Raw genomic sequence first — 22,714 nt, 5'->3', positions numbered from 1 at the left:
AAATCGTAACACCCTGGCTGAGCTGTCCGTCCTACCCCCTGCGGCCCTCCGCCAGCCTGGGTTTGCTGCCGGGATCTCTCTGGGCAGCGCCTCTGTTCCCTGCCGCTCAGCACAGGGCCTGGCATGTAGCAGGTGCTCAGCTCTCAAGTGTGGTTCCAAACGCCAGGGAGCCTCTGCGTCCTTCAACTCAGGCCCCCTTGCTCCTGGTTGATGGAAGTGGCCGGGGCAGGACCCAAAGGAGGACTGGCATCCGGCTCACATTCGCAGAAATGTGGGGTGTGGAAGGAAGAGAGGGCCCACCTGCAGGCTCAGAGCCCAGGACACCTCCAAGCTCATCCTGCCCTGGGACCCACCAGCCATCATTGTGGACTCTCTGGGTTCCTGGCACCCTGCTGGGAGGGGCTGGCGTTGGGCCAGGGGTCATAGCCAGAGGTGCCTGAACTCAACCAGGGGAAGGCAGGGCACGTCCCGGGAGCCCTGAGGCCTTGGTCCTCCGGCCACAGACCACCCCCAGAAGACAAGGGGACAGAGGTGCCCCGCCATGCCTGTTGGGTGAGCTTCGAGGGGCACCTGCCCTGGGCACCCTAATGCCTCGTGGTGACGGGGCTCCTGCCATTGCACCGCGGGTACTCTGGGCCAGGGGCTGCTCTGAACCTCTAGCCAGGACACGGGGGCCCAGACTGCTTGCCGGCATCCGCCATGGCTTCTTCCAGGGTGTGTCTGCTGAGCACTGTGGTGGCCACGTGCCTGCTCTCTAGGAGATGACATGGACAGGCCATCACCCCACGTGGTCACAGCTCCCTCAGATTTGGACACTCGGGGAGAAAATGCCCCGGGGGGGCGCCTCTCACACAGAAATGCACACGTTTCTCCTGCATGAACCGCTGTGTCCGGCCGTCCTGGTCTGAGTCCTGACGCTCTGCGCTGCTCCGGAGAGTGGCAGAAAGCGGGGCCCTGGTTTGAGGACTCAGGCCCACTCACCGGGGGCTGCGCTCTGGAGGGAAGGGACTCTGGGGTCACAGTGAGGGAGGGCAGAGGCCCACCCAGGCGAGCTCGGGGCCCGGAAAGCACTCATCTGGGGCCAGCGTCCCTCGGACTTGGAGAGCCCGACTCACAGAAACCCACAGGAAACACGTATAAAACCACCGAACTCTGCAAATTCATGGAAACAAAACACATTGGACCGAGAGATAGGTTTTAGGTATTAAAATATATTTATACACACATCATTTTAACGGAGGACACCCGACAACAGACACTCGGCGAAGTCCCGCTGTGACCGGCGGCCGCGTTCCCATGAGCCTGCGGAGTGCTGCCGCTCTGAGGACGGGAGGGGGCAAGCGGGACACCCCGAGAAGGCGGCTCCCGCGGGCCCGCGCCCCTGCGGATGGCCTCACGCCTGTGCCCTGTGCTCAGGAGGAACCAGGACGTCAGGCCCGGCAGGCCAACAGGGTATTGTGGACAGAAGCCGCTGGGAAGCATGGCCGGTGGTCAGCCCTGCGCTGGGAGCCAGAGCATCCTTTCATCCAGTGCTTTCGATGGAGCCACACATAAGGCCTGTGTGCGCGGGGAAGGCGGGGGCGGGGGGGTGCTCCCCAGGCTCCGGGACAGGAGGGTGACCTCCGGGAGCCACGCCCAGGCCTGCAGGCCTCTTTGATCTTCTAGAACAAACAGCTCAGGTAAGATTGCATAGATGGTTCTGATGTGTCCAGGGGAAATTCAGTGACACGTGGCTGTGTCCTTCACGGAGCGGGAAGTGGGAATGGAACGGCTGCTGGGCCTCGTCCTTCCCGAGCTGGAGGGACCGTCACCCTGGTCCCCAGGGTCTGGGCCAGAGGTGTGCCAGTCTGCACGTGCCCTGCTTGCTCTCCCTGGTGTCTGTGACTCACATGCGTCCGCCACCAGCTCAGGACCCTTGGAATCCAACGGGAGGTTTCTGGGGGGGTCCTCAGCACGGAGGGGGACCAACCGTCCTTCCAGGGAGAAATCCGACAGCATTCTCGGGAAGTGCCCGTGGATGGAGGGGTGCGCCGTCAGACGGCGCTCTGCAGCCATGGGGCCGAGCGGGAGCCCCGGAGGTCCACGGGGCTGTCGGAGGCCGAGGACTGGCTGGGCAGAGAAGCTGCCAGGCCATCGGGAGACTCTGAGGGGGACTTGTACAAGAGGCAGGCGGTGGTGAAGAACAGGAAACCCAGCACCTGCGGGGACAGGGGGAGCTCGCTGGACCACACCAGAGCGGCCTGCCCCGCCCCAGCCCCGCTCTGATGAGAGCACCCTTCTTCCTGCAGAACCCTTGTGAGGACCACAATGCTCTTCGTGAGGGAACGAAAACACCATTTGACTCAAAACAGGATCCAGAGGAGGTGGAGGGCTTCACGGGCTGAACGGCGCCCCAGCAGAGACGCCCCAGCCCCGACCCTCAGAACCTGCCGCTGGAAAGAGCCTTCGCAGATGTCCCTTCAGTTAAGGATCTTGAGATGAAACCACCCTGGCTTTGGGGTGTGTCCACCTGGCATGCCAGGTGCCCTTATAGGAACAAGGAGACACACAGGGAGAAGGCCACGTGACCCGGGGGGGCAGAGAAGACCCAGCCCGGATCACCCCCGCCGCCCTGGCCGAGCTCCTCGAGGGACCGGACCCTGCGCCATGTGGGTGTGGGACGTCTGGCCTCTAGAGCCGAGGAAACCATAAATATTTACGGTTTTCAGCCCCAGATTTGTGGCCCTTGCTCAGCGTTGCCGAGGCGCACGGAGCTCAGGGCCCCGCAGGGCTCCCATGCGCAGGGCGCTGGGCACGCAAGCACGCCAGCTGCCGCCTCTCTCACCTTGTACACCAGCCCAGTGATGAGCATGTACCGGCTCATGGCCGAGTTCTGGTACACGAAGCAGGAGCCTTGCTGCCCACACTGGTCCTGCCAGAGGAGGCACGCCTTGTCAATCACCCAGCCGAAGGCGATGGGCCCTGGGATGCCCCCTGTGAAGAGAGGCCCGTCAGTCCTGGCCACGCGCCGGGCAGGCACGGCAGGCGGGTTGCGCTGAGATCTCGACTGTGTGGGTTCTCAGAAAGGGGGCCTCGGTCTTCAGTGATCTCAGGGGTGCAAGGTGGGCTTCAAAGCTCCCTTCTGGGGGGACCTCTGATGCCCTTTGTGCTAAGGAGAAGCCACCCTCTGGGCAAATCAATGACCATGGGTCCCTCTAGTGGACTGTTAGGGAATGGCGTCCTTCGCTCCCTGGGCAAAGGCCACCTGGGACGCACACCAGGCAGGTGAGGAGACAAATGGTGGGTGCCCTTGTGCAGTGAACACACTGTGCAACTGTACCACTCCACAACGCAGTGCACAGTACCTAGAGTTCTAACCACAATCCACTGGATTCCCAATGCAAAGGATCTCTGCCGGTCACAGACACACCTGAAACGGAAGATAGCATCAACACTCAGCGGAGGGTGGCAGTGTACCACGTCACACCCCCAGGCCTGCAGCCAGGTCCTGGCCCAGCCCCCAGCCACGTCACTGCCTCCCAGGGTGGGAATCCCGGCGCAGAGGCAGCTCGTGCTCCTGGGGGCCCCCGCACGTACCCTGCGGGATCTGCAGAGCTCCACCGCAGCGTGCTGCAAGGGAAGGTTCTGGACCAGAGTGAAACCCAGGCCCGGGGCTTACCGTAAGGTTGCCGTCAGTGCAGGAATGCTGCTGAGGAATGTAAAGATAATTACAACGAATATGAAAACCAGAAGGAGGGACTTTCTTTGACAAGTTGAAGTGCATTTCCCTGCAGTAGCATGGCCAAAACCAGAGGAAAAATTCTGAGGGACACAGCTACAGTCTCGGTATACCTGAGGAGCGCAACAACAGCGCCGATTACCGGAGGGAGGGGCAGGGGCCCTCCCGGAGCGCGGCGCCCTCGGCTCGCGGGCAGCAGCCGGACTCACCTTCCGGCCGTCCGCGCCAGGCGCCGCCTCCCCGGGGCAGCCCGCGTGGCAGGGGGAGTAGTAGGTGAGGCCGTTGGAGCCACACACGGGGCTGTAGTGCTCGGGGCGACAGGCACACGGGGCGTTGCAGGCGGCCGTCAGCTCCAGGCGGCCTTCGGGCAGGGGCCTGCGGGCGGAAGACAAGGCGGCGGTGGGACGGGGCCAGCACGGGAGGCGGCGGGGGGGGCGGTGTCCGGCCTCAGGACTCGGCCAGGCGGCCACAAGGGCTCCAGCCGAGGAAGGCGCTCCCCACGCACAGAATCGCTGGAAACGCTCACGCCACACGCGCCGCGCCCCGTTCTGCTGCGACTCCCCGGCCCCGGGCGCGTCCTGGCGCCGTCGCAGAGGCACCGTGTACCCGGGGCCTGGAACACCAGCACCAGGAGAGGACCCAGGCCAAAGCCCTCCGCCGTGGCGCCCGCCCCCCAGGCCGCAGCCGCACGTCTGCACAGATCGTGTGCGCACACACAGCGGCAATCACGGACACACACGATTTCCTCGTTTCCACGCAAATAGGAAACTCCATCCGGCCATCTGGTCCTTCCTGCTTGCCCTCGGGCACTGTGTTCTGCAGCGGCCGCAAGCCCAGCTCCCGCCTCCCTCCCGTGGTGGCAGAGCCCTCGTGGGGGCCACGGCAGTGGAGCTGGTCCCTCTCCACCAGCCCCGCGAGAGGACCGTCCCACCATGGCATGCTTGCGCTCTGCGCGACCTGTCCACTCCGCAGGGAATCCCAGGAGGGGCCCGCCCAGCCCACGGCAGGCCGTCCACACCTGCTTCTGCTCTTCCCCAAGTGCCAACAGAGGGCTGCTGCTCTCACATCCCTATGATGGGGGACACGTGAGAGCCGACCCTGGGCCACTTTCCGTGTGCACACGTGGAGGGGAGTTGGGCAATCACGGTCTCGCTTCCCAGACCAGAACACTGGGCTCATGGCTTCTTAAGGGCTGACGCTGGGCTGTTTCTGAGTGACCGTGAGCCGATGTCTTGCGGCTGTGACCCTCTCCAAACAGTGACCAACTGCCAACCCCACCTTCCCCATCCCTCGTGGCCACGGGTGCCCCCGATCGGTGTGCTGGGCGTCCCCCCAACCCCCAGTGCCGCCCGGCCCTGACCTGCCGTTGTAGTCGACTGTCACCCCCGCCATGGGCACGTTGGGGCACTGGACGAAGAACACGAAGGTGGCCAGCAGGCTGGTCAGAGTGCAGAGCGCACACAGCTTGACGACACCCGCACCGCGGAGCCTGCACTTGTTCACAAGGAAGCCGCCCAGAAACGTTCCACCGCCGCCTGCTGGCACTACCAGGTACCCTGCCAGAGAGGGGGTGCTCAGTGTGGTCTTGGGGGGTGCAGGACAGGGCCGGCAGCCCACTGGCTCTTCTCGTCCCCAGGCTACGGGGGGGGCGGGGCGGGGAGGACACGGAGGCCCAGAGCCGTCCATCTGTCCATGCAGCAGCCGCTGGTTGGGGGCCGCTGGGGGAGTTTTGGTCCTGGGACCCCCAGGAAGGACACCCGGCCACCTGGAGGTGGAAGGACGCAGGGGCAGGGCAGGTCTGGGAGGGGGAGAGCCCAGTGGCCCCTGCCCGCCTGATGGGGCGGCCCCCAGCACAGCGTGTCCCCTGGCCCACCCAGGCTCACGGGCTTGGCCAAGCCCGAGCGTCCAGATGTTCAAGGGGCACCACTGCCTAAACCCCTTCTGCAGTGAGCCAGGGACGACGAAGGCCCAGGCCCTGGGGGAGCACAGACAAACTGGGTTCCCCCGTGCCCCCCCAGAGCACATCCCCTCCAGGAGGGTCTGCCGGGAGAACTGGTCAGCACGCTGCAGTCGGCACTCCCGCCTCTCGGGAAGGACCATCAGGTCCACGTGACGACACCACTGACCGACTCCCACTCCCGGGGCGTTCCCTGCAGGACCACAGGCCCACGAGCCCTCACGCGGAGCTGGACTTCCCAAAGATACTCCAAAGACCCCTCACCCATCTGAGAACTCACGAAAAGGCAGAGGACCCTCCAAGATGCCACAAGTGTTCTCACCAAACAAGGTGGCGGCTTCTGAGGCGCTCAGGCTAAACTGGGACTCCAGGAACTTGGGGCCAAAGGTGGACATGCCGGCAACGAGCGTGGTCTCGGTGGCCCCAGCCAGACACAGCAGGACGAATGCAGGGTTTTTCAGGAGGAGCCAGATGGAGCTGCATGGGGAAGCGAGAAGAGACAGAGGGTCAGAGTGGGCCAGAGCAGGGTGTGGGGAAGTACTGTTCCCGGGGGCCGTGGTCCCATCCACCTGAGGACAGAGAGGCCCTGGGCCTGAGAGGGAAGTGGAGTGGGCTGTGAGCTGTGGCCACTCTGCATCCATCCCAGAGAAACTGAGAGAGGGCATGAGGCTGGGCTTCAGCTGGTGGGGAACGGGCTCCAGGAAACAGAGCTGCTAAACTGGGGAAGAGCCTTATCAGTGCTCCCCCCTCCAGTGCGGGGAGACCCTGAGTGCATGGTTCAGTGACCTGCGGGGCAGCTGTGACGACCCTGGCAGATGGCCTGAACCAGGAGCCGGGGGCTGGGGGCGGTGCTGTCCCATGTCCAGGACTCACCAGGCCCCCACGGAAAGGGAATGGGCACCGGGGGGTGGGGCCCCTTCCCAACTACCAGCACTGGAGAAGGGGGGACAGAGGGGCCCCTCCAAGGAGGCCCCGAGTGGATAGGGCCGCCCCCCTGTTCCTCTTGGTGCATACTTGGTGGGGGCGGTATTGCCGGATCCCGAGGGAGGATCTTGGCGTCGGCCCCCCGGACCTGGCCCACTGATTCCCCAGGGAAGCTGGCCTTGCTCCCTCGCTCTGGACAGGGAATGGGACCCCTGCATGGCCCTGGGGGATACTTGGTTTCAGGTCTCACTGTGGCCAACTCAGAGCGTCAGGCATGAGCTCTGGCGGCTGTACCCCCATGTCCCCGTCGAGGGACGGGCTGGGCACCGAGGCCTGCCCCACACTGCCTGGCCTTGGGATGGGCACCAAGTTTCTTTGAGGTCCACTTGCTCTGGCTAAACTGGGGCTCTGCATCTTGTTGGGGTTCAGGCCTAGCAGGGCCCGAGTGCTGGTCACTGCCGAGTAAATGCCGAGAATGGCACAGAACGGGGCGCCCGGGGGGCTCAGTGGGTTAAAGCCTCTGCCTTCAGCTCAGGTCATGATTCCAGGGTCCTGGGATTGAGCCCCACATCGGGGGGGGGGGTCTCTGCTCAGCAGGAAGCCTGGTCCCCCCTCCCCCACCGCCTACCTCTCTGCCTACTTGTGATCTCCGTGTGTCAAATAAATAAATAAAATCTTAAAAAAGAAAAAAAAAAGGGCACAGAACAAGAGAGACTCCTTAAGGAGTCTTTCCTCTGAGCAGAAAACATGAAAATCACAGCCGTGGGGTCCGGAAGTAAAGACGCTCAGCTCAATGGGGGGGGCTCTCCCGCCTGCCCGTCCCGACTCCCTGAGCCGTCCCCAGCCATCTGGCCACTGGGCAGCAGGTGCCTGGACTAGGCCCCAAGGTGTTTGCAGGTATGGTTGTCCCTGACCCCGGGGCTGGTGAGCGAGGTGGGCTGGGGGCAGGGGTCTCTCTGGAGCCCCCGGTCCTGGCAGGCCGGGTCATCTCGCTCCTGCCCTGAGGGAAAAGCAGGTGGTGGCCATGAAGGACACCATCCGACTGCGGCTGGGAGCAGCTCTGAGCGGCCCCCTGGGCTGAAATTCTCAAACCCGCAGTTCAGAGCTGTTCTCTGAAGAGAGCAGGTGCCAGTGCTGTCCTCGGGAGCCCCAGCCCCAGAGACCCAGCTTCCAGGGGTGCCTCTGGTCACCCCTGCGCCAGCCGGGAGATGGCCGCTCTCATCTCGTGCACCTGTCACAGCAGCTGCGAACACCTTCGCGCTCAAACTCTCTTTTTAGGACGCAGCCGACAGTGAACGGACGTCGGAACCTGCAGCCGTGCCTTGGCACGGGGCCCTGGAGCAGCGTCCAGGAGGGAGCTAAGGACAGACACTCCCCTGGGCCCCGGCATCTCCCACGGGCAGTGCTCACACTCACCCCGGGGCCATTCCCCACCCTGGTTCTCAGCAAAATTGACTTTCAGGCTTGAAAACTGATAACAATTCTCTTCGGTTTGGCACTTGGGTCCCATGTCCAGGAAGGGAAGGAGATGCCCCCAGAGTGGGTGCCGGGGGACAGGGGCTTGGCTGGGGTCTGCCCCGGCCCCGGCCCCGGCCCCGGCCCTCGTCTGCTGGGCTCTTAGGTGTGGGGGACGCCCTGGGTTGCGCTGGTCCCCTCCCCGTGAAGCTAACAGGATTTCTTACCAATAGCTGGTTCGGGGAGCTACGCCTGGGCACAAACCTTTCGGCCGCCATCCCCAGGGCTGCTGACCTGCCGGGCCCCAGGCCGGGTGCAGGGAATGGAGGCTCTGCTCCGGTGCAGGCAGACTGGCTGGGCTGGCCCCACACAGACGGCCTCGTAGCCCTGGCCCCTGCGGCCCTGGGCCAGCTCAGCCTGCTCTGGGGGTGCCCTCAGGAGTGGGCTACGCTACGCTGGTCTCACAGGAAGTGGGAAGCTGGAGAACCAAGCCCTGAGCGGGTCAGGGCCCCCCCCCCACCCGTAGCAGGACAGCCCTATTTCCTCTGCATGAGGGAAGCAAAGCGGCAGACAGCGGACAGCGCGGGGCCCTCCCCGGAGGCCACCTCTGAGCCTGATGCCTCTTCACATCGCCACGGCAAACAGGCAGAGGGGTCTCATTCCCGCCACTACGAGCCCCCAGCCCCCTGAGGCCGGTTAGACACGACCGTTACTGGGCTCAGGCCCGGAGTCCTGGAGGGGCAAGCGGCACGCAGTGACCCCGAGGACCCAGGCTGGCCACCGTTCGGGGGGCTCCTTTCCCACCCGCGGGAGAGGCCTGCTGCAGGACGCTGGGCCCGTGAAGAGGGGTGCGGAGCAGCCAGGAGCCGCCGACCCGCGTCTCTCTGAGACCAGGGCAGGCCAGGGGTCTTCCAGCCCGACTGTGTGTGCGGACGGTGAAGCCGGGTCAGGTCACACACAAGGGGGAGCACGGGAGGGCAGGGGCTGGTGCAGGGCCGTGAGGGCAGAGCCGGGGACAATCCCTCCTCCCAGGGTCCACGGGGGCGGGGGGGGGGCACGAGCCCGGAGCCCAGCAGGTGACACTTCCTGAATGGTCAGAGAAGGCAGAGGAGGAGCCGGCCCTCCCACAGGACCAGCCCTGGGACGTGGCTCTGGCTGCTGCTCCCTCGTCTCCCCGTTTTGGGGCAGAGACCTTAAGTGCCCCAGGTCACGTGGGAGTTTTAGGATCTGTGCGCTGACCACGGGGCCCTGGAAGGCTCACACGGACTCTCCTAGCTTGGGGTCGAGATCTGGCAGGTGCAGACCTCCCCAAGGGTCCTCAGGACACGGGACACAGGTGAGAGGCACACACCACCCCCCGGAAGGGACTTACAGAGGCAGATCTCTGATGGTTTTCCCGAAGTCGGGGCTGCTGGCAGCCTTGTGACTGCTGTCCTTCGACTGGTGTGTTTCAGACACTCTCATGACCACGTAGCGTTGGGAGCCTGGCAGCACAGAGATGTCAGCGGGGGGGGGGGGGGGGGGAGACCGAGGGCGTGGCTTGAAGCCCCTCCCCGCTCCCAGGTCTGGGAAGGTCCCCGGGACAGATGTGGTACGGGGCTGCAGCACGGTGACCCGGACCTGCTGGCCGAGAGAAGACAGGTGGGGGAGAGCAGCAGCAGGACCCACCCCGGGACCAGGGGGGACAGAAGGAGCTTCAGACTGGAGGGGCCACGGGGGGGATGGAGCCCGTGGCCAGAGGCACGGGGCAGGCCAGCCCTGCAGGACGGGGGCCCAGACGGTCCGGGTTCCCCGCCAGCCCAGAGGAGAAGAGGGACGCACCCACCTGGCAGCTGCCGGGGGTAGCCGAGGATGGGGATGGCGGTGAGGAAGGCGGCGGCCCCCGCCCCCAGGAAGCCCACCCACCAGGCGCCGACCCACAGTGGGTTCTCGGTGGTCAGCTCCGTCCTGTGGGGAGAGGCACGTGGGGTCAGCGTCCCGTCCACGGGCACTCAGGGCACCCGCGCTGCCCATCCTTCTGCACACGGGTCCTTGAAAACCTAAGCCTCCTGGTGGGTGGCCGTGGGGTGTGGAGTGACCGGAACCTGCACGCGGACCTGCACCCCCTCCCCCACCTGCCCTCCTGCCTCCTCCAGCTGGCCGCTCCGGGCCTGTAATCTGTCTAATAAACGGGTCATCTAGTGAGCGAGGCGCCTTCCCGAGTCCCGTGAGCTGTTCGAGTGGCTCATCTCGCCCAAGAGCGGGATCGTGGAGCCAGGCTGGACGGAGGCTGCGGGCACCCGGCACCCGAGGCTGGTGTCGGCCGCTGGGGGGGGTCTCCTGCGGGCTCTGCACTGAGTCTGGGAAGTCTGTCAGAACTGGGTTGAATTTGGGGTGCCCGGCCGGCGTCAGGGAGACCCCACGGGGAGGAGTCACCCTGGCAGCTCGGAAGTCCACAGCCGCCCAGCCCTGGGCCTCAGAGAGATGGGTCCCGGTGTCGCCTGGCTCCGGGGAGCTGCGGACCCGCCACGCCATCCCTGCCCCCCAGCCCCCGGTCCGCCAAACACCAGGGAGGCCCCTGGGCCCCCATAGCGCCGTGCTGTCCCAGGGAGCAGGCAGAATCAGGACACTCACCGGCGGCCGATTTCGGTGTAAACGTTCAGCAGGGCGCCTCCGATCAGGTAGCCGGCGGCCGGGCCGAGGATGGCGGCGGTGTAGAAGACGGCTGTGGAGAGAGGGGAGCTGCGGAGGGGCCCCAGGGCCACCGGACAGGAGGCCCCCCCCGCAACAGGGCGCCCTCTGCCCCACGGCTCGGGCCCCTCCGCCTAGGGCTCGTGTCCACACAGCCTCCACCGTGTTGGAGATCTGGCTGCTGTCAACGTTCCGTTTTTATTTTTTGTTTATTTAATTTTAGTTTTTTAAGCAGACTCCGCAGCAGCAAGGAGCCTGACGCAGGGCTTGAACTCACAACCCTGAGACCAAGACGCGAGCGGCGTCCACGGACGGAGCCACCCAGGCGCCCCTGCAGCCGACGTTTAAAAAGTACCTCTACAGATTTCCTGTCAGAGGCAGCGGCAGGCAGCACCGGACTCTGCGTCCCTCGAGGGGGCAGACGTCCCCAGGGCCTCGTTGTGTGGGCTGGTGCTCTGCTCAGCGCCGCCAGTGCCCCGTCGCAGTGACCGGACCCCGTGTCCCTGGGTGGGCACGGCTGAGCCGCTTGGAGGGACAGAGCCCAAAGTGAAAGGGAGGAAGCCAGAGTCGGCACACGAGGTGTGGCCAGGCCCCGGGTGCCGGCCGGTCTCCCTCGAAAAGCCTGGCCTGGCAGGAGGGACGCGGGGACGTGGTGGGCACGAGGCTGAAACCCAGAAACCTCAGTCCGTGTAAACGTGGGGATCTTGGGAGGAGCGGAGTCTCGGGCTGCTTCGGGCAGCAAGGGGCCGACTGACCCCGGCCCCGGGGGAAGGCCCGTGCACACCTGCGGCCTCACCCGTGACCACGCGTGGCCAGCGAGGACGGAGGACGTGCCTGCCCCGTGCCCCCGCAGCCGCACTCACCGATGTAGACCGGGGAGTAGCTGGACTTGACGTTCTCATCCAGGTAGGTGACGCCCAGCGTGTAGAGCGGCGTGGCGCCCATGCCGTGCAGGAACTGGCCCAGCATGAAGACGACCCGGTACCCGGACAGGCCCGAGGCGCGGTCCCGGCATACCACGCTGCGGTTGGCCCGGCACGTCCCCACGCCCTCGGCCACCTCGGCCTCGTAGGTGCCCGCAGTGAAGTGCGGCAGCGCAAACAGCAGCGAGCCGGCGCCCAGGACCAGCACGCCCCGGCCCAGCCAGCGGGGCTTGTGCGCGCCGCCCCCGAAGTAGCTGACGAAGGTGAGGCACAGGCAGGCGGCCACGTCGTAGCAGCTGGTGATGAGGCCGCTCTGGTGGCTGTGCAGGTCGAAGCGGCGCTCAATGGAGGTGACCACGGTGCTGACGAAGCCGTTGACGGTCATGCCCTGCAGGAAGGCCGCCGCGCACAGGAAGAGCAGGAAGCCGCGGGGCGTGTTGAAGGCCTGCAGGCACCTGGGAGCGAAGGCCCCCCAGCCGCACGCTGCGCTCTGTGGCCTGGCCGCCACGTAGCGCATCTCAGGGGGCGTCCTGGGGCCGTGCTTCTCAGCCTGCGGCGGGCACAGTGGCTGGCTGCAGGCGTCCAGGGGGCTGTGCACGGCAGGACCCAGGGCGCCGTGGCTCCGGGGTGAGCCGAGGGAAGCCCGCCTGCTGGGCGGTCCGTGGCCGCACCCGCCGTCCGCGGCTGAGGGTTGGCTAGGGAAGACCAGCTGCGGCTTGGAGACCAGGGTCTTGTCCCCCATCGAGTGCTGAGGCATCTCCGCCCGGGGGGCGCAGGGGGCAGCTACAGAAGCCGCCAGAGGGTAGTCCAGTGGCTGGTTTGTTCTGTGAGAAGAGTTTCTGGTTAGAAAACGTACGTGGACGCTTGACCACACCGACATCTTGGAGAGAACACGCCCCGTCCTGTGCCTGGTCCCTCGCGGCAGGTTCTCAAGACGTCACTTAGAGACACGTGTGCGGCGACACGGACAGGTTAGGAAGACAAGGCACCCGCGCCCCCTCTGTCTGCCGCTCCCCACCCAGCCCCGTTCCGGGGGCCCTGCCTGGGCTGGGGGTGGGTCATCCTGCCTCCCGAGGCTCCTGGGGCCCTGCCGGAAAGCGCGGCACCGACGTGGGTACACGGCTGCCTCTGCACACCCCAGGCGGCTGGTTCTCCCACCCGAACCAAGCAGCAGCGCGCTCGCACACGCAGTGGGAGAAGACATCCCACCGGCGCTGTAGGCGGCGGCTGTGGGCCCTTTCCGCCGGGGTCTTCACTTTCCCCCGCGTGACTCTGGTTCTGGGCTGAGCTGTGTCCCCCCGGAGGAGACACTCTGTCAGCCATGGGAGTGTGGGGACACGGTGTCTTTGGAGAGGTGAAAAGCCATCAGGACGGGCCCCGCTTCACTGGGACTGGGGTCATAGAGAAAGGGGAGGCCAGGGCACAGGCGCTCGCACAGGCGGACAGCACGTGAGAACCGCCCACCAGCAAGGACAGAGCCTGGAGCAGGGGCTCCTGCGTGGCCACCCCCCCCCCTCAGGCATCCCGTTCCAGAGCTAGAGTAGTCAAGGCCTGGAGTTTCAGCCCCGGGTCTGTGGTCCTTCGTCCGGCAGCCCCAGGACTCTGACACACCCTCCCACTTTGCGTTGGGCCACTTTGTGCTCAGAGGCTCCCAGCAGGTGTGAAGCCTGACTTTGTCTGGAGCCTTTCTCCGGGAGCCGCGGAAACAGCACAGGCTTGAGCTCTGAGGTTTGGGGAGCAGCCTGCTGGCCTCGCCCAGGCCAGGGGCCCCGTTGGTGGTGACCCAGGACCACGAAGTGTCCTCAGACCCAGGTTCACCAGGCCCGCCCTGCCCCCACCGCGCATAGTCCAGGGGGTCGGGTGGACGTTGGCAGGGGCTCCTGCCGTCCGTTCTGTCAGCAGAGGCTCCTTCCTGCAGCCTAGTAAAGCGCAGCTTTGTGGTGCCCTGGAGGGGCCTGGAGGGGGTCAAATGGTGGTCTCCCCAAGAGACAGGTGCTTCCAGACACTCAGTGTGACCTTATTTGGAAGAAATGTCTTTGCTGATGTGATTAATGGGTTGAAATGAGGTCATCTGGGTTTGGGTGGGTCCTAATCCAGGGACAAGTGCCCATAGTAGACAAGACACAGAGACGTCGCGTGACAACAGAGGCTGAGACCGGGCGGACGTAGCCACGAGGAAGGCGGGGGACAGGAGCTGGACACGCGGGAAGGACCCCAGCTGGAGCATCTAGAGGGAGCGCAGCCCAGCCGACACCCTGATCTCAGGCTCTGGCCCCCAGCGCTGGGAGAAGCACCCGGTTCACAGAGCTCTGCTCGGAGCTGTGGGAAACTCACCAGCCCCTGGGGACGCCTGTCCTGTGTGGCCCGGTTTCCAGGAGGCCACAGGCCTGAGGGGAGGTGGCCACTGAGCTTAACAGACCGCTCAGAGCCTGTGGGCGTGCGACCGGCCGTCCCCCTGACACCACAGTGAAGGAACCGGGACCAAGCCCGCGGTGTCCGTGTCCAGAGCTGGCCGCGCACCATGGTCACGGGTACCCACAGGCTACCTGCGGCCAAGTGCCAAGGCCATGCGTGTCTGCAGAATTCCACGGCTGCTGTCCCCGTTGGCCACGAGTGCGCTCGGGCCTTATCACAGAGCCGCGAGGCCAGCAGGCTCGAACACGGCAGAGCTGGGGGGCCGCTCCTGGAAGAAGCTCTGGCCGGCTGGCAGCTCCGCACGCCCAGACCCAGCTGCTGGAGCTGCGGTCACAGAGGCCACCTCCACACGCACCACGTCCGCACCCCGACCACGGCAGAGCCTGCAGACCACAGCCCCCAGCACGAGCCCCGGCACCTCCCAGCCCACGGCTCAGGCAGGCCACCAAAACAGCACACGGAGAAGCACCGCAAAGGTTCGATGTTACCCCAAATTCCAAGGCCCAGAGGCCGCCTGTGCTGATGGCACCACAGCGTTTTCCTCTAGATGCGTGCACGTGTGCACACACGCATCTGCAGATCCACACGCCCACGCACAGCCACCTGCAACTCCGCACACACACACACACACCTGCTCACACATGAACCACACACGTGATGCAGGGCCCTGGAGTCCCGGAACCTCCACCGGGCCGGGGCCATGGGAGCCACGGGGAGCTCCGGGAAGCCCCCAGCAGCCTGCGGCGGGTGAAAGGTCAGTATCGGGCCTCGGGAAGGACTCATGGGTCGGTACCCCGAGGAGGTGGTTGCGACACCAGCCGCCATCAGACACCCGCTCACTCAGCCCCGGCTTGCCTGGCACGCTGGGCTCTAACCATTGGTCCTGCCTCTGCAGGAGTGAGGGCTCAGGAGGTGGCCGGGCAGCTGGCCTTTGTGATACGGACGGCCACAGCGAAGAGTTCTCTCTTTAGAAACCAGGAGCCACAGGAGCACGGCACTGTGCGGCTCCGAGTCCGTGGTGAAGTTTCCCCTACAGCGACTGTTGAGGGTCTTGGAAGTGAACATACGACGCTTATGCCGGCGCACCGCATTATTTAAGGCAGAAATCCAGTCCGGGGTACCCTCAGCTGGAGGACCCACTGGTGGCCGCCACCTGTGCCTCAGAATTGAACAGCAGCCCTCGGAGCTGTGGGCCGCGAGCCTCCTCCCGGGCAGCCTCCTCCAGCAGCTCTGGTCAGCAGCCTGACTGGCGTGCGCCCCCTCCCCACTGTGCGGTCCCCTGGCAGCTCGGCAGCCGGGATGGGGCCTCTGCAGACTGTCCTAATGCCTGGAATCCTGCCGCCGCTGCCCTGCATGGTCTGGAAGGCTCTCGCTCTCACCAAGGCTCTTGGTCAGACACGGGGAGGTGGGCCCCCCAGGGACACCACGTGAGGAGGGAGGTGGTGCCGGAATCGTCCGCTCCATCTGTAGGCCAGTGGCAGAGCCCAAACGAGTCTGGAGACCTGTGACCCTCGGAGTCTCCCAGCCACCAGAATGGTCCTGAGAGTCGTGGCACCTCCAGAAGACATTTCCGAGTTTGCACCAGGATCTCGGGCGGATCTGGTGCCAACAGGTGCGCGGGGTGCCAGAGACAGCTCTGGACGAGGGTACGCCGACAGTCATGCCAAGGTCCGGGTCAAAGGATGTGCTGTGTGCCCAAGGACACCATGTCCCGTAGAGGCCTGTCGGCGGGCCTGGCCCACAGGGGGCCAGCAGCCCTGCCTGAGAGCCTCACAGCTGTAGTGGCCGAGCCCAGCGGCACTCACCGGGACGTGCAGGTCCAATGGGCACAGAGCTGCTCTGTCTCCATATCCTGGCCCTCAGATCCCTTGTGGGCAGTCCTTTGGGATGTGGGCACGTGACCTAGGTTGATCACGGGCACTTTCTTTCCAGGGTCTGCTCCCAAGATGGGCAGAGGGACACCCAGGTGGTCAGTGTGGTCACCCGGGAGAAGGTGACTTCCCGGCTGCCCTTCCTGCTGGCCACCCGGGCAGTGTCAGCTGACCCACATTAAGGCCAGGCCGGTGGCTCTGTGGACACTGTCTATGGTTTGTATCTTAGGCCCCCGTGGGGAGGATGGGCAGAAGGTGCCAGGGGCTGGAGGACCCAGCGGCCCACGCCGGGAGGGAGCGGCCCCTCCGGGGAGGACTGGGCACCACTGTGCTTTCTCCTGGAGCCCTAAGAGCATGTCCATCACAAACCGGTCTGGACAAAATGTGTGCCTGCTTTCCACCTGCTGATGAAGCCCGGCGGGCACCTTCTGTGGGGGCCAACGTCCCGGTCAGTGGGTGCTGAGCCGAGCTGGAGTAGTGGGCCGGGCAATGCAGCAGGAGGCAGAGGCAGGAGACAGACCCACGGGAGCCAAGGGCCACAGACAGTGCTTAGCAGGAAGGACAGGCCGAGAGGCTGCCCCTACCCCTCGGGGGCTCCAGGTGCCGTCCACAGGTATCCTTCCCTGAGAGCACCGGGGCCTCCCCCACCCGGCGACCCCTCTCCGTCCTCCGCCCGGAGCTACTGCTGATGCAGCCGGACGGTGGGCCCCCCTGTCCGTCTGGTGTGTCTGCAAGGGTGTTTCTAGAAAGATTAGTACTTGAATTGGCGTACTCAGTGCAGGTGGGCCTCGTCCGATCAGTTGAACGCCGAGATAGCGCAAAAGGGCTAACCCTTCCCTGAGTTCCTCCTGCCTGGCTGCCTTGGAACCAGGACATCACTCTTCGCAGGTCTTGAGCCGGCGCGCAGTCCAGACGACCAGCGCGCACCTACCTCTTCTCTCGCCGGCTGCCGGCCGCAGACGGGGGACCCACCCAACTCGTAACTGCATGGGCCAGGTTTCTAATAATAAATCGTTATCTGATATATAGTCTATAAATATATAAAATATGCGTATTTATATATAAAATATAAATTTATATTAATACATAATATTCATAACACATTATTTGTATTTTATAATATATAATATATTGATTTATATATAATATAATTACACAATATATATTTATATTATTATATTATAACTCATTGATAGAATAATGTAAACAACACACACAGATTCATGTAAATAGTCCCAGAGAGATAAAGAGACGCATAGAAAGATCTAAGCGCGCACAGATACACACGTATCTCTCAGTGTGTCTGTCTCTCCTCCTGACCATTGCTGCGGAGAATCCCGAGGGACGCAGCGGGTAGTTTCGCACCACCACCTGCTGTCCCCAAGGCCTGTGCCGGGCAGTGGCGTTTGGGGACCTCCAGGACCCGGTCCTATGCGTGAGGTGCTCGCAGCCCCCTACGCCCAGGGAAGTCACGTGGGTGCCAGCGGCCAGCGGTCCTGGAGCAGGGAGGACAGCAGAGCCAGCAGAGGCGAGAGGCTGAGCTGGCCTGCAGGGGCCCCAGGAGGGCTCCAGGGCCAGGGGCCTGCCCTGCCACCGTCGCCGTTCACAAGCATTCTGTGGCCCAGTCCTCAGCCACGCGCCTGTTTCGGGGGGCGGGTCCTCCCCACGGAGCCAGGGGTGCGGCCCCAGGATGAGGGACAAGGCTTCCACGGGAATGCCAGCAGCAGGAAGGAGCCCCCTACCCCCCCATGATTTGAGCGGGCTGGGGGCTCTGTCTGGGGTGCAGCTCACAGGTCGGGCCGGCCCTTCGCTGCGGCCGTCCCCGACGTGGGGGAACAGCGAGGCTGTGAGCTTCCCTGCAGAAGCCCGGACGGCTTTCCAGACCCGAGACACACACCCTGGACGGCCTCCCCCTCCTCCAGCTCCTTCCCAGGGAGCCCGGGGTCCTGGGACCTTATCCCACCCTCCAGGCCTGTCCCTGGTCCCACTGCAGCGAGGAGCCCCCGTCTGTTCCGGTGGGGAGAGGAGCCCCTGGGGACTAGCCGCGAGGATAGTGTGTTCCCGGGACCCTGGGGAACAGGCTCTGCACCTGGGGCTGCAGTGGGAGGGACAAGGGCGCGTGTGCACGCGCGTGTGTGCGCGTGTGCTCGCAGGCTCACTCGGGAGGAGACCACGGGTCTACACTGGCCGGGCCGTCAGCCACACCTCCCAGAGTCTGAGCCACTAGGCTCCTAGAAATCTGGGTCCCACTTCCTCCTCCCCCACCCCCACCCATAGGCCCCCCTGGCAGCTGCTGGGTGAGAAGCCAGTGGGCCCCTGGGTGGGTCGCCACAGCCCCGTCTCCGAGAGCGGGGCCCTGGTCTCAGTCCAGGGGGGCCCACCTCTGCTCGCCACAGATGCCTGCACAGGGCTGTCTGCAGTCCTAGCAGGTGGGAGGGGCGCGGGGTCCTCCTCTGCCGGGCTCCCAGGGTCCCTTGACGCCACAACAGCGGGTCCTCCTCTGTCGGGCTCCCAGGAACAGTCTGGCTCTGGCCCAGCAAACGCCCCCGGGGAGGCCGGGGCCAGGGTAGGGGAAGCAGGGGCTCTCCATGTCAGGGCCAGGGCGCCCCCAGGCTCCCTCGGGAACCACTGGCTGGGGCTGTGGCAGCTGGGGCACGGACCGGTTTCATTTCTGCTTCCTCCCCACACTCCAGCCAGCAGGACCCCTTCCGACCGCCCCTGGATGCTCCGAGGTTGACAGCCACAGCCCATGTCACCGTGACATGTGCCACATGCCACATGGAGGCCCCAGCCTGAGCTCCCACACCACAGGGCTCCACCCTCTCCTCCGTCCTGCTCCTGCCCTCGCCCCCTCCCACCCTGGTCCTTCTCCAGACCTGCCTATGACCCTGGTTCCTTGCCACCCCCCAACGTGTGACCCTGGGTCCTTCCCCAACCCCTCCCCGTGACCTTGGGTACTTTCCCCCTTACTGTGACCTTGAGTCTCCACCCCCACCCCCCCACCCCACGCCACGACCCTGGGTCCTTCTCTCATGACCCATGGAGGTTGTTCAGGGAGCTCTCTTCTGTCACCGAGGCCCATCCTGGTGTCTCTCCCTCTGACCGGGGTGGGAGGGGGGGCTTTTGCTTGTTGAAGAAGGGGCTCGAAGCTACTGAGAGAGCAGATAGCGGATGGCAGGGTCTGGGGTGACTACAGCAGTGTCTGGCCTCCCGTATTTGCATGCCTAGTGACCATGCAGAGCTGAGTGGGCGGGAAGCTGGCCACTTTGCATGGAGGCCAACAATGAAGGACTGTCCGAGAGAGAGACGGAGGACCGGCCCCTCGACGGGTGTCTCGCCCAGACTTCCTGCTCCCCACCCAGTCCCCACCAGCAAGCAGACACATGGGGAAGGCAGGACGAGCCAGAGAGAGGCACACGCAGGTTTACTCGTCTTCCCCACCCATAACGACTGCTCCGAGGAGGGGACAGAGAGAGGCTGCGCTGCGGCCAGGCCACTGTTCCCATCTTGGGCAGGTGGTAGGCCTCTCTGTGTCTGCGTTTCTCCCATCCTAACAAGAATGTGGCATCATGGGGAGGAGGGAGATAGCCTCTCTCCTGCTAGTGGGTCTGGGCACCACGTGGAGCTCATGGGACTTGAGACCTACAGAAGGGCCTCACAGGGTTTAGAGCGGCGGGGGCACTGGCTTGGCCCCATAATGGGCCTGTCTGGGCACAGGCAGGGTCAGCCAGGTCTGGGTGACATCTTAGGCCCGTGGGTCCAAGGACCAGCCCAAGGGCATCTGTGAGAGGCCGACCACCAGGACGCACATAAACGTGGGGCCGGAATGGGTGACTCTCAGACCAGCAGATCCCAAGTCCTAAAAGGCGTTGGGCCAGGGAGCAGTAGCTTGAGGACCCCCAAGTCTCCATGGAGAAAAAGCCACCCCTAGGTGAAGAGGACGTGTGGGTAATTCCCCTGGGACCCTCCCGACCCGGTGCTTGGTCCTCAGGAGCCTGGGACCCTCCCGACCCGGTGCTTGGTCCTCAGGGGGCCTCGCGTGCTGCAAAGGGACCACCTTTGCCACAGGGCAGGTGGTTTGCAAAGCGTGTCCACCAGCCCCCAGAATTGTGGTTCGAGAGGCTAATTCCGTGTCAGGCTGGTGGGAGGGGCCTGCACCATGGCCAGCAAGGGGAAATGAGGGGTGTCTGAGGACAGCAGGCCGAGGGCCTGCAGCAGGAAGAGTCCCCGTGACCCGCCAAGGAGGGGAGGTGACTCGGGGCCCAGCAGGCCAGTTTCTTCCCCTGCTAACAGGACCCAGGGCCCACCCCCTCACACAAAAGCCCTGGTTGCCAGAGACCAAGCTGGTGCCTCCTGCCCGTTCATTGGGGTGGGGTCCTGAGGGGGCTGGGGACCATCTGTCGTGGGGGAAACCGGGTCCTGCCCCAGAGTGGGCCTCCGCACATCACCCTCACGCTGAGTCAGACAGGCAGCTCAGTGTCCCAGAACAAAAGCAGCTGGGAGTGTCTCAGGATTATTGTGTGTCCCCTTCCAAAAGCAGACAATGGGCTCTTTGCCACACCTGAAAACAGGAGGCCACGTGGCTCAGTGGGGAATGTTTCTGTGGCCTCTGTCCCCAACGGAGAAAGAAGCGTGGCCGGGAGAGTCTGAGGGTTCCGGTCACGGTACCAGTTGCACCGCTCCCTTCTGACAGTCAGCATGAGTCCACAAAGCCAGAGACTGACACGGGCTCAGCCCTGTTGAACTGGGAGCCGGATGAATGTGCTCCGACCCTTCTAGGTCGCTCGGAAGCCAGACAGAGACCCAGAGCTCAGGATGCTGCGGCCGCTTGTTGAGGCAGGGTCCGCCGGAGACCAGGGACAGCCAGACGAGTCAAGTGGAGTCCCTCAGAACTGGGTCCTCTGACAAGGATGGAACATCAGCCCCCAAACCCCCCTTCACTTGGCCATTGTCAAGCCCAACCTCCGGACACCCAGCCACCTCACCACAGACTGGGAGGGACTTGGCTGGGACCTGCTCAGGGACCCGCTCAAGGGGCCACACCCCGGGCAGATGAGGCCATGGCCACCCTCGAGGGAAGCAGCCCCATAAACCATGTCCAGGCAGTGCCCAACAGCTCTGCCCAGCAGGAAACAGCACTGAGGCAGGGCCGCCATGGAGGTCTGACCCCAAGGACCTGCTGTCCCCTCCCCTCGCAGCTCCTGCGAAAGCTGGCTGCATGCGCTCACTCCCCAGAGGCCCCTCCCCAGACCCCACAGGCATCGGCCCTCCGGGCCAACGGCCCCAGCCTCCCCAGCCTCCCCCACCTGTTGCCACACTGCTGTCCGTCAGGCCAGCCACAGCGGGATTGTCTGCTCCCCACCAGGTACAGAGTTGCAAAGTGTCAGGAGTCACCCAAAGCTGGACTGAAGCCTCCCCAGCACATACTAGCGGTGTGCCCGCGGGCACGTGCCCCCATCTCTTCTTGCCTTAGTTTCCTCCCTGTGAGACCGGAGCAAGAGCAGCGCCTCAGATGCCGTGTGGGGCTTAGCTGAGAGCTCACAGCACTTGGCTGCCCCGGTCTGGGCCACCGGCTCCCTGAGCAGCTCTGCCCAGGCTCCTACTACGAACCTGCTACGACCAGAGGCTCCTGGGAACCGCGCCACTCCGCGCCGGCAACGACAGAAATTTCCCAGCTCGGCCCCGTCTGGGTTCACTGAGTAAAGCCAGTTTCGGATTAGGCGGGGGGAACCCAGGCCCCCAAAAGCACGGGGTGGCGCAGCGATGGGAAGCGGTTCCTTTGGGCGGAAAAGTACTGAGGCGCCCCCGCGCCTCCAGAACAGGCCCCGCCACCAGGTTCCCCCGCGCACGAGGGAGCGCGTGCTCGCTGCCTGTCTCCGTCCTCGTGGCGCTGACCCCGCAGGGCCCCGCAGGCTCCACTCCGCGCGCCCTGCCCGCGCCCGCCACAAAGGTGGGAGGCCGGCGTCCGCCTCGGGCTTCCCGGTCCGGGGCCAAGGGCGCCCACAGGGCGCCTAAAGCGGGTCGGCTTCTTCGCTTCCGTCCTCCCCAGCCCTCGGCCCGCAACCGGGCACCCGGATCCCCTAGCCCCGCTCGGCGCCGGCTGCCCGCGGTGGGGCCGGAATAGGCGCCGGCCGGCGTGGCCCCGCGCGGGGAAGGCTCCGCCCGCGCCCCCGCCGCGACGTGTGTGCCGCGCCCCCGGCTCGAACAAAGCCCGGCCGCCCGCGAGAAACTTCTGCGCCTGACGATTTCCTCCTGGACTCAGCCGCAGCCGATCCGCCGCAGGTGGAGGCCGCGCCCCTCTGCACCCCGGGGAGCCGCGTCCGTCCCTGCCCTGACCCGCGGGGCCTGCGCCTGCGTGCGCGCCCAGCCACCTGCCCTGGCCACCAGCCCCGCCGCCCCTCCCGGGCCGCTGGCGGCGACGGAGGCGCGTTTGCCCCCGATTTCCCAGAGGCAGCCGGGCCGCGGGGCGCACCGCCCGTGCCCTGCGTCCCGCCCCGCCGGCGCGGCGCCACCTGGAGCCCGCTGGCCCCAGCCCGGCGTCAGCGGGCACCTGCCGCCCTCCTGACGTCAGCAGGCCGGGGCCGGCGCGCCCGGGCGGCGCCCCGCGATGGCGCCCCGAGCCCCGCGCCCGCGCCCGCCGGAGCACTCACCTTCCCGACTCCCGGCCGCCGCGCTGCGCCCCGCGCTCTGGCGGCTGCGGGCGCGGGGCTCGGGCTCCATTCATCCCCGCGGGGGCCGCCCGGCCCCGCAGCGACCGCTGGCCCCGCCCACCCCGGCCAAT

General features: G+C 65.3%; 1 protein-coding gene across 5 annotated transcripts; it reads right to left on the bottom strand.

Moving 5' to 3' along the window:
- Positions 1–1,191: 1,191 nt before the first annotated feature.
- Positions 1,192–22,713, bottom strand: SLCO4A1 (solute carrier organic anion transporter family member 4A1). Of its 5 annotated transcripts, none has more exons than XR_014315804.1 (12): positions 22,584–22,676; positions 11,588–12,471; positions 10,668–10,758; positions 9,880–10,001; positions 9,427–9,538; positions 5,998–6,152; positions 5,079–5,274; positions 3,928–4,093; positions 3,577–3,688; positions 3,345–3,409; positions 2,825–2,973; positions 1,192–2,198 (listed from the first exon to the last, which is right to left on the bottom strand). XR_014315804.1 is itself a non-coding variant. In XM_082746385.1 (12 exons), the coding sequence occupies exons 1-12, from the start codon at positions 22,655–22,657 to the stop codon at positions 2,034–2,036; spliced, it is 2,352 nt and encodes a 783-aa protein (XP_082602511.1). In that variant the 5' UTR covers positions 22,658–22,713; the 3' UTR covers positions 1,192–2,033. The 5 variants fall into 5 exon arrangements, 3 of the variants coding, with proteins under 3 accessions (XP_082602511.1, XP_082602510.1, XP_082602512.1); XR_014315805.1 differs by having other exon boundaries at positions 3,577–3,685; XM_082746385.1 differs by having other exon boundaries at positions 3,659–3,831; positions 22,584–22,713.
- Between the last annotated feature and the right edge of the window lies 1 nt (position 22,714).

The sequence above is a fragment of the Mustela nivalis genome (genome assembly GCF_964662115.1).
Source record: "Mustela nivalis genome assembly, chromosome: 8".
In the NCBI taxonomy this organism is placed as follows: domain Eukaryota; kingdom Metazoa; phylum Chordata; class Mammalia; order Carnivora; family Mustelidae; genus Mustela; species Mustela nivalis.
The sequence above is the reverse complement of the archived record's forward strand: the minus strand, read 5'-3'. Positions and strand labels throughout refer to the sequence as shown.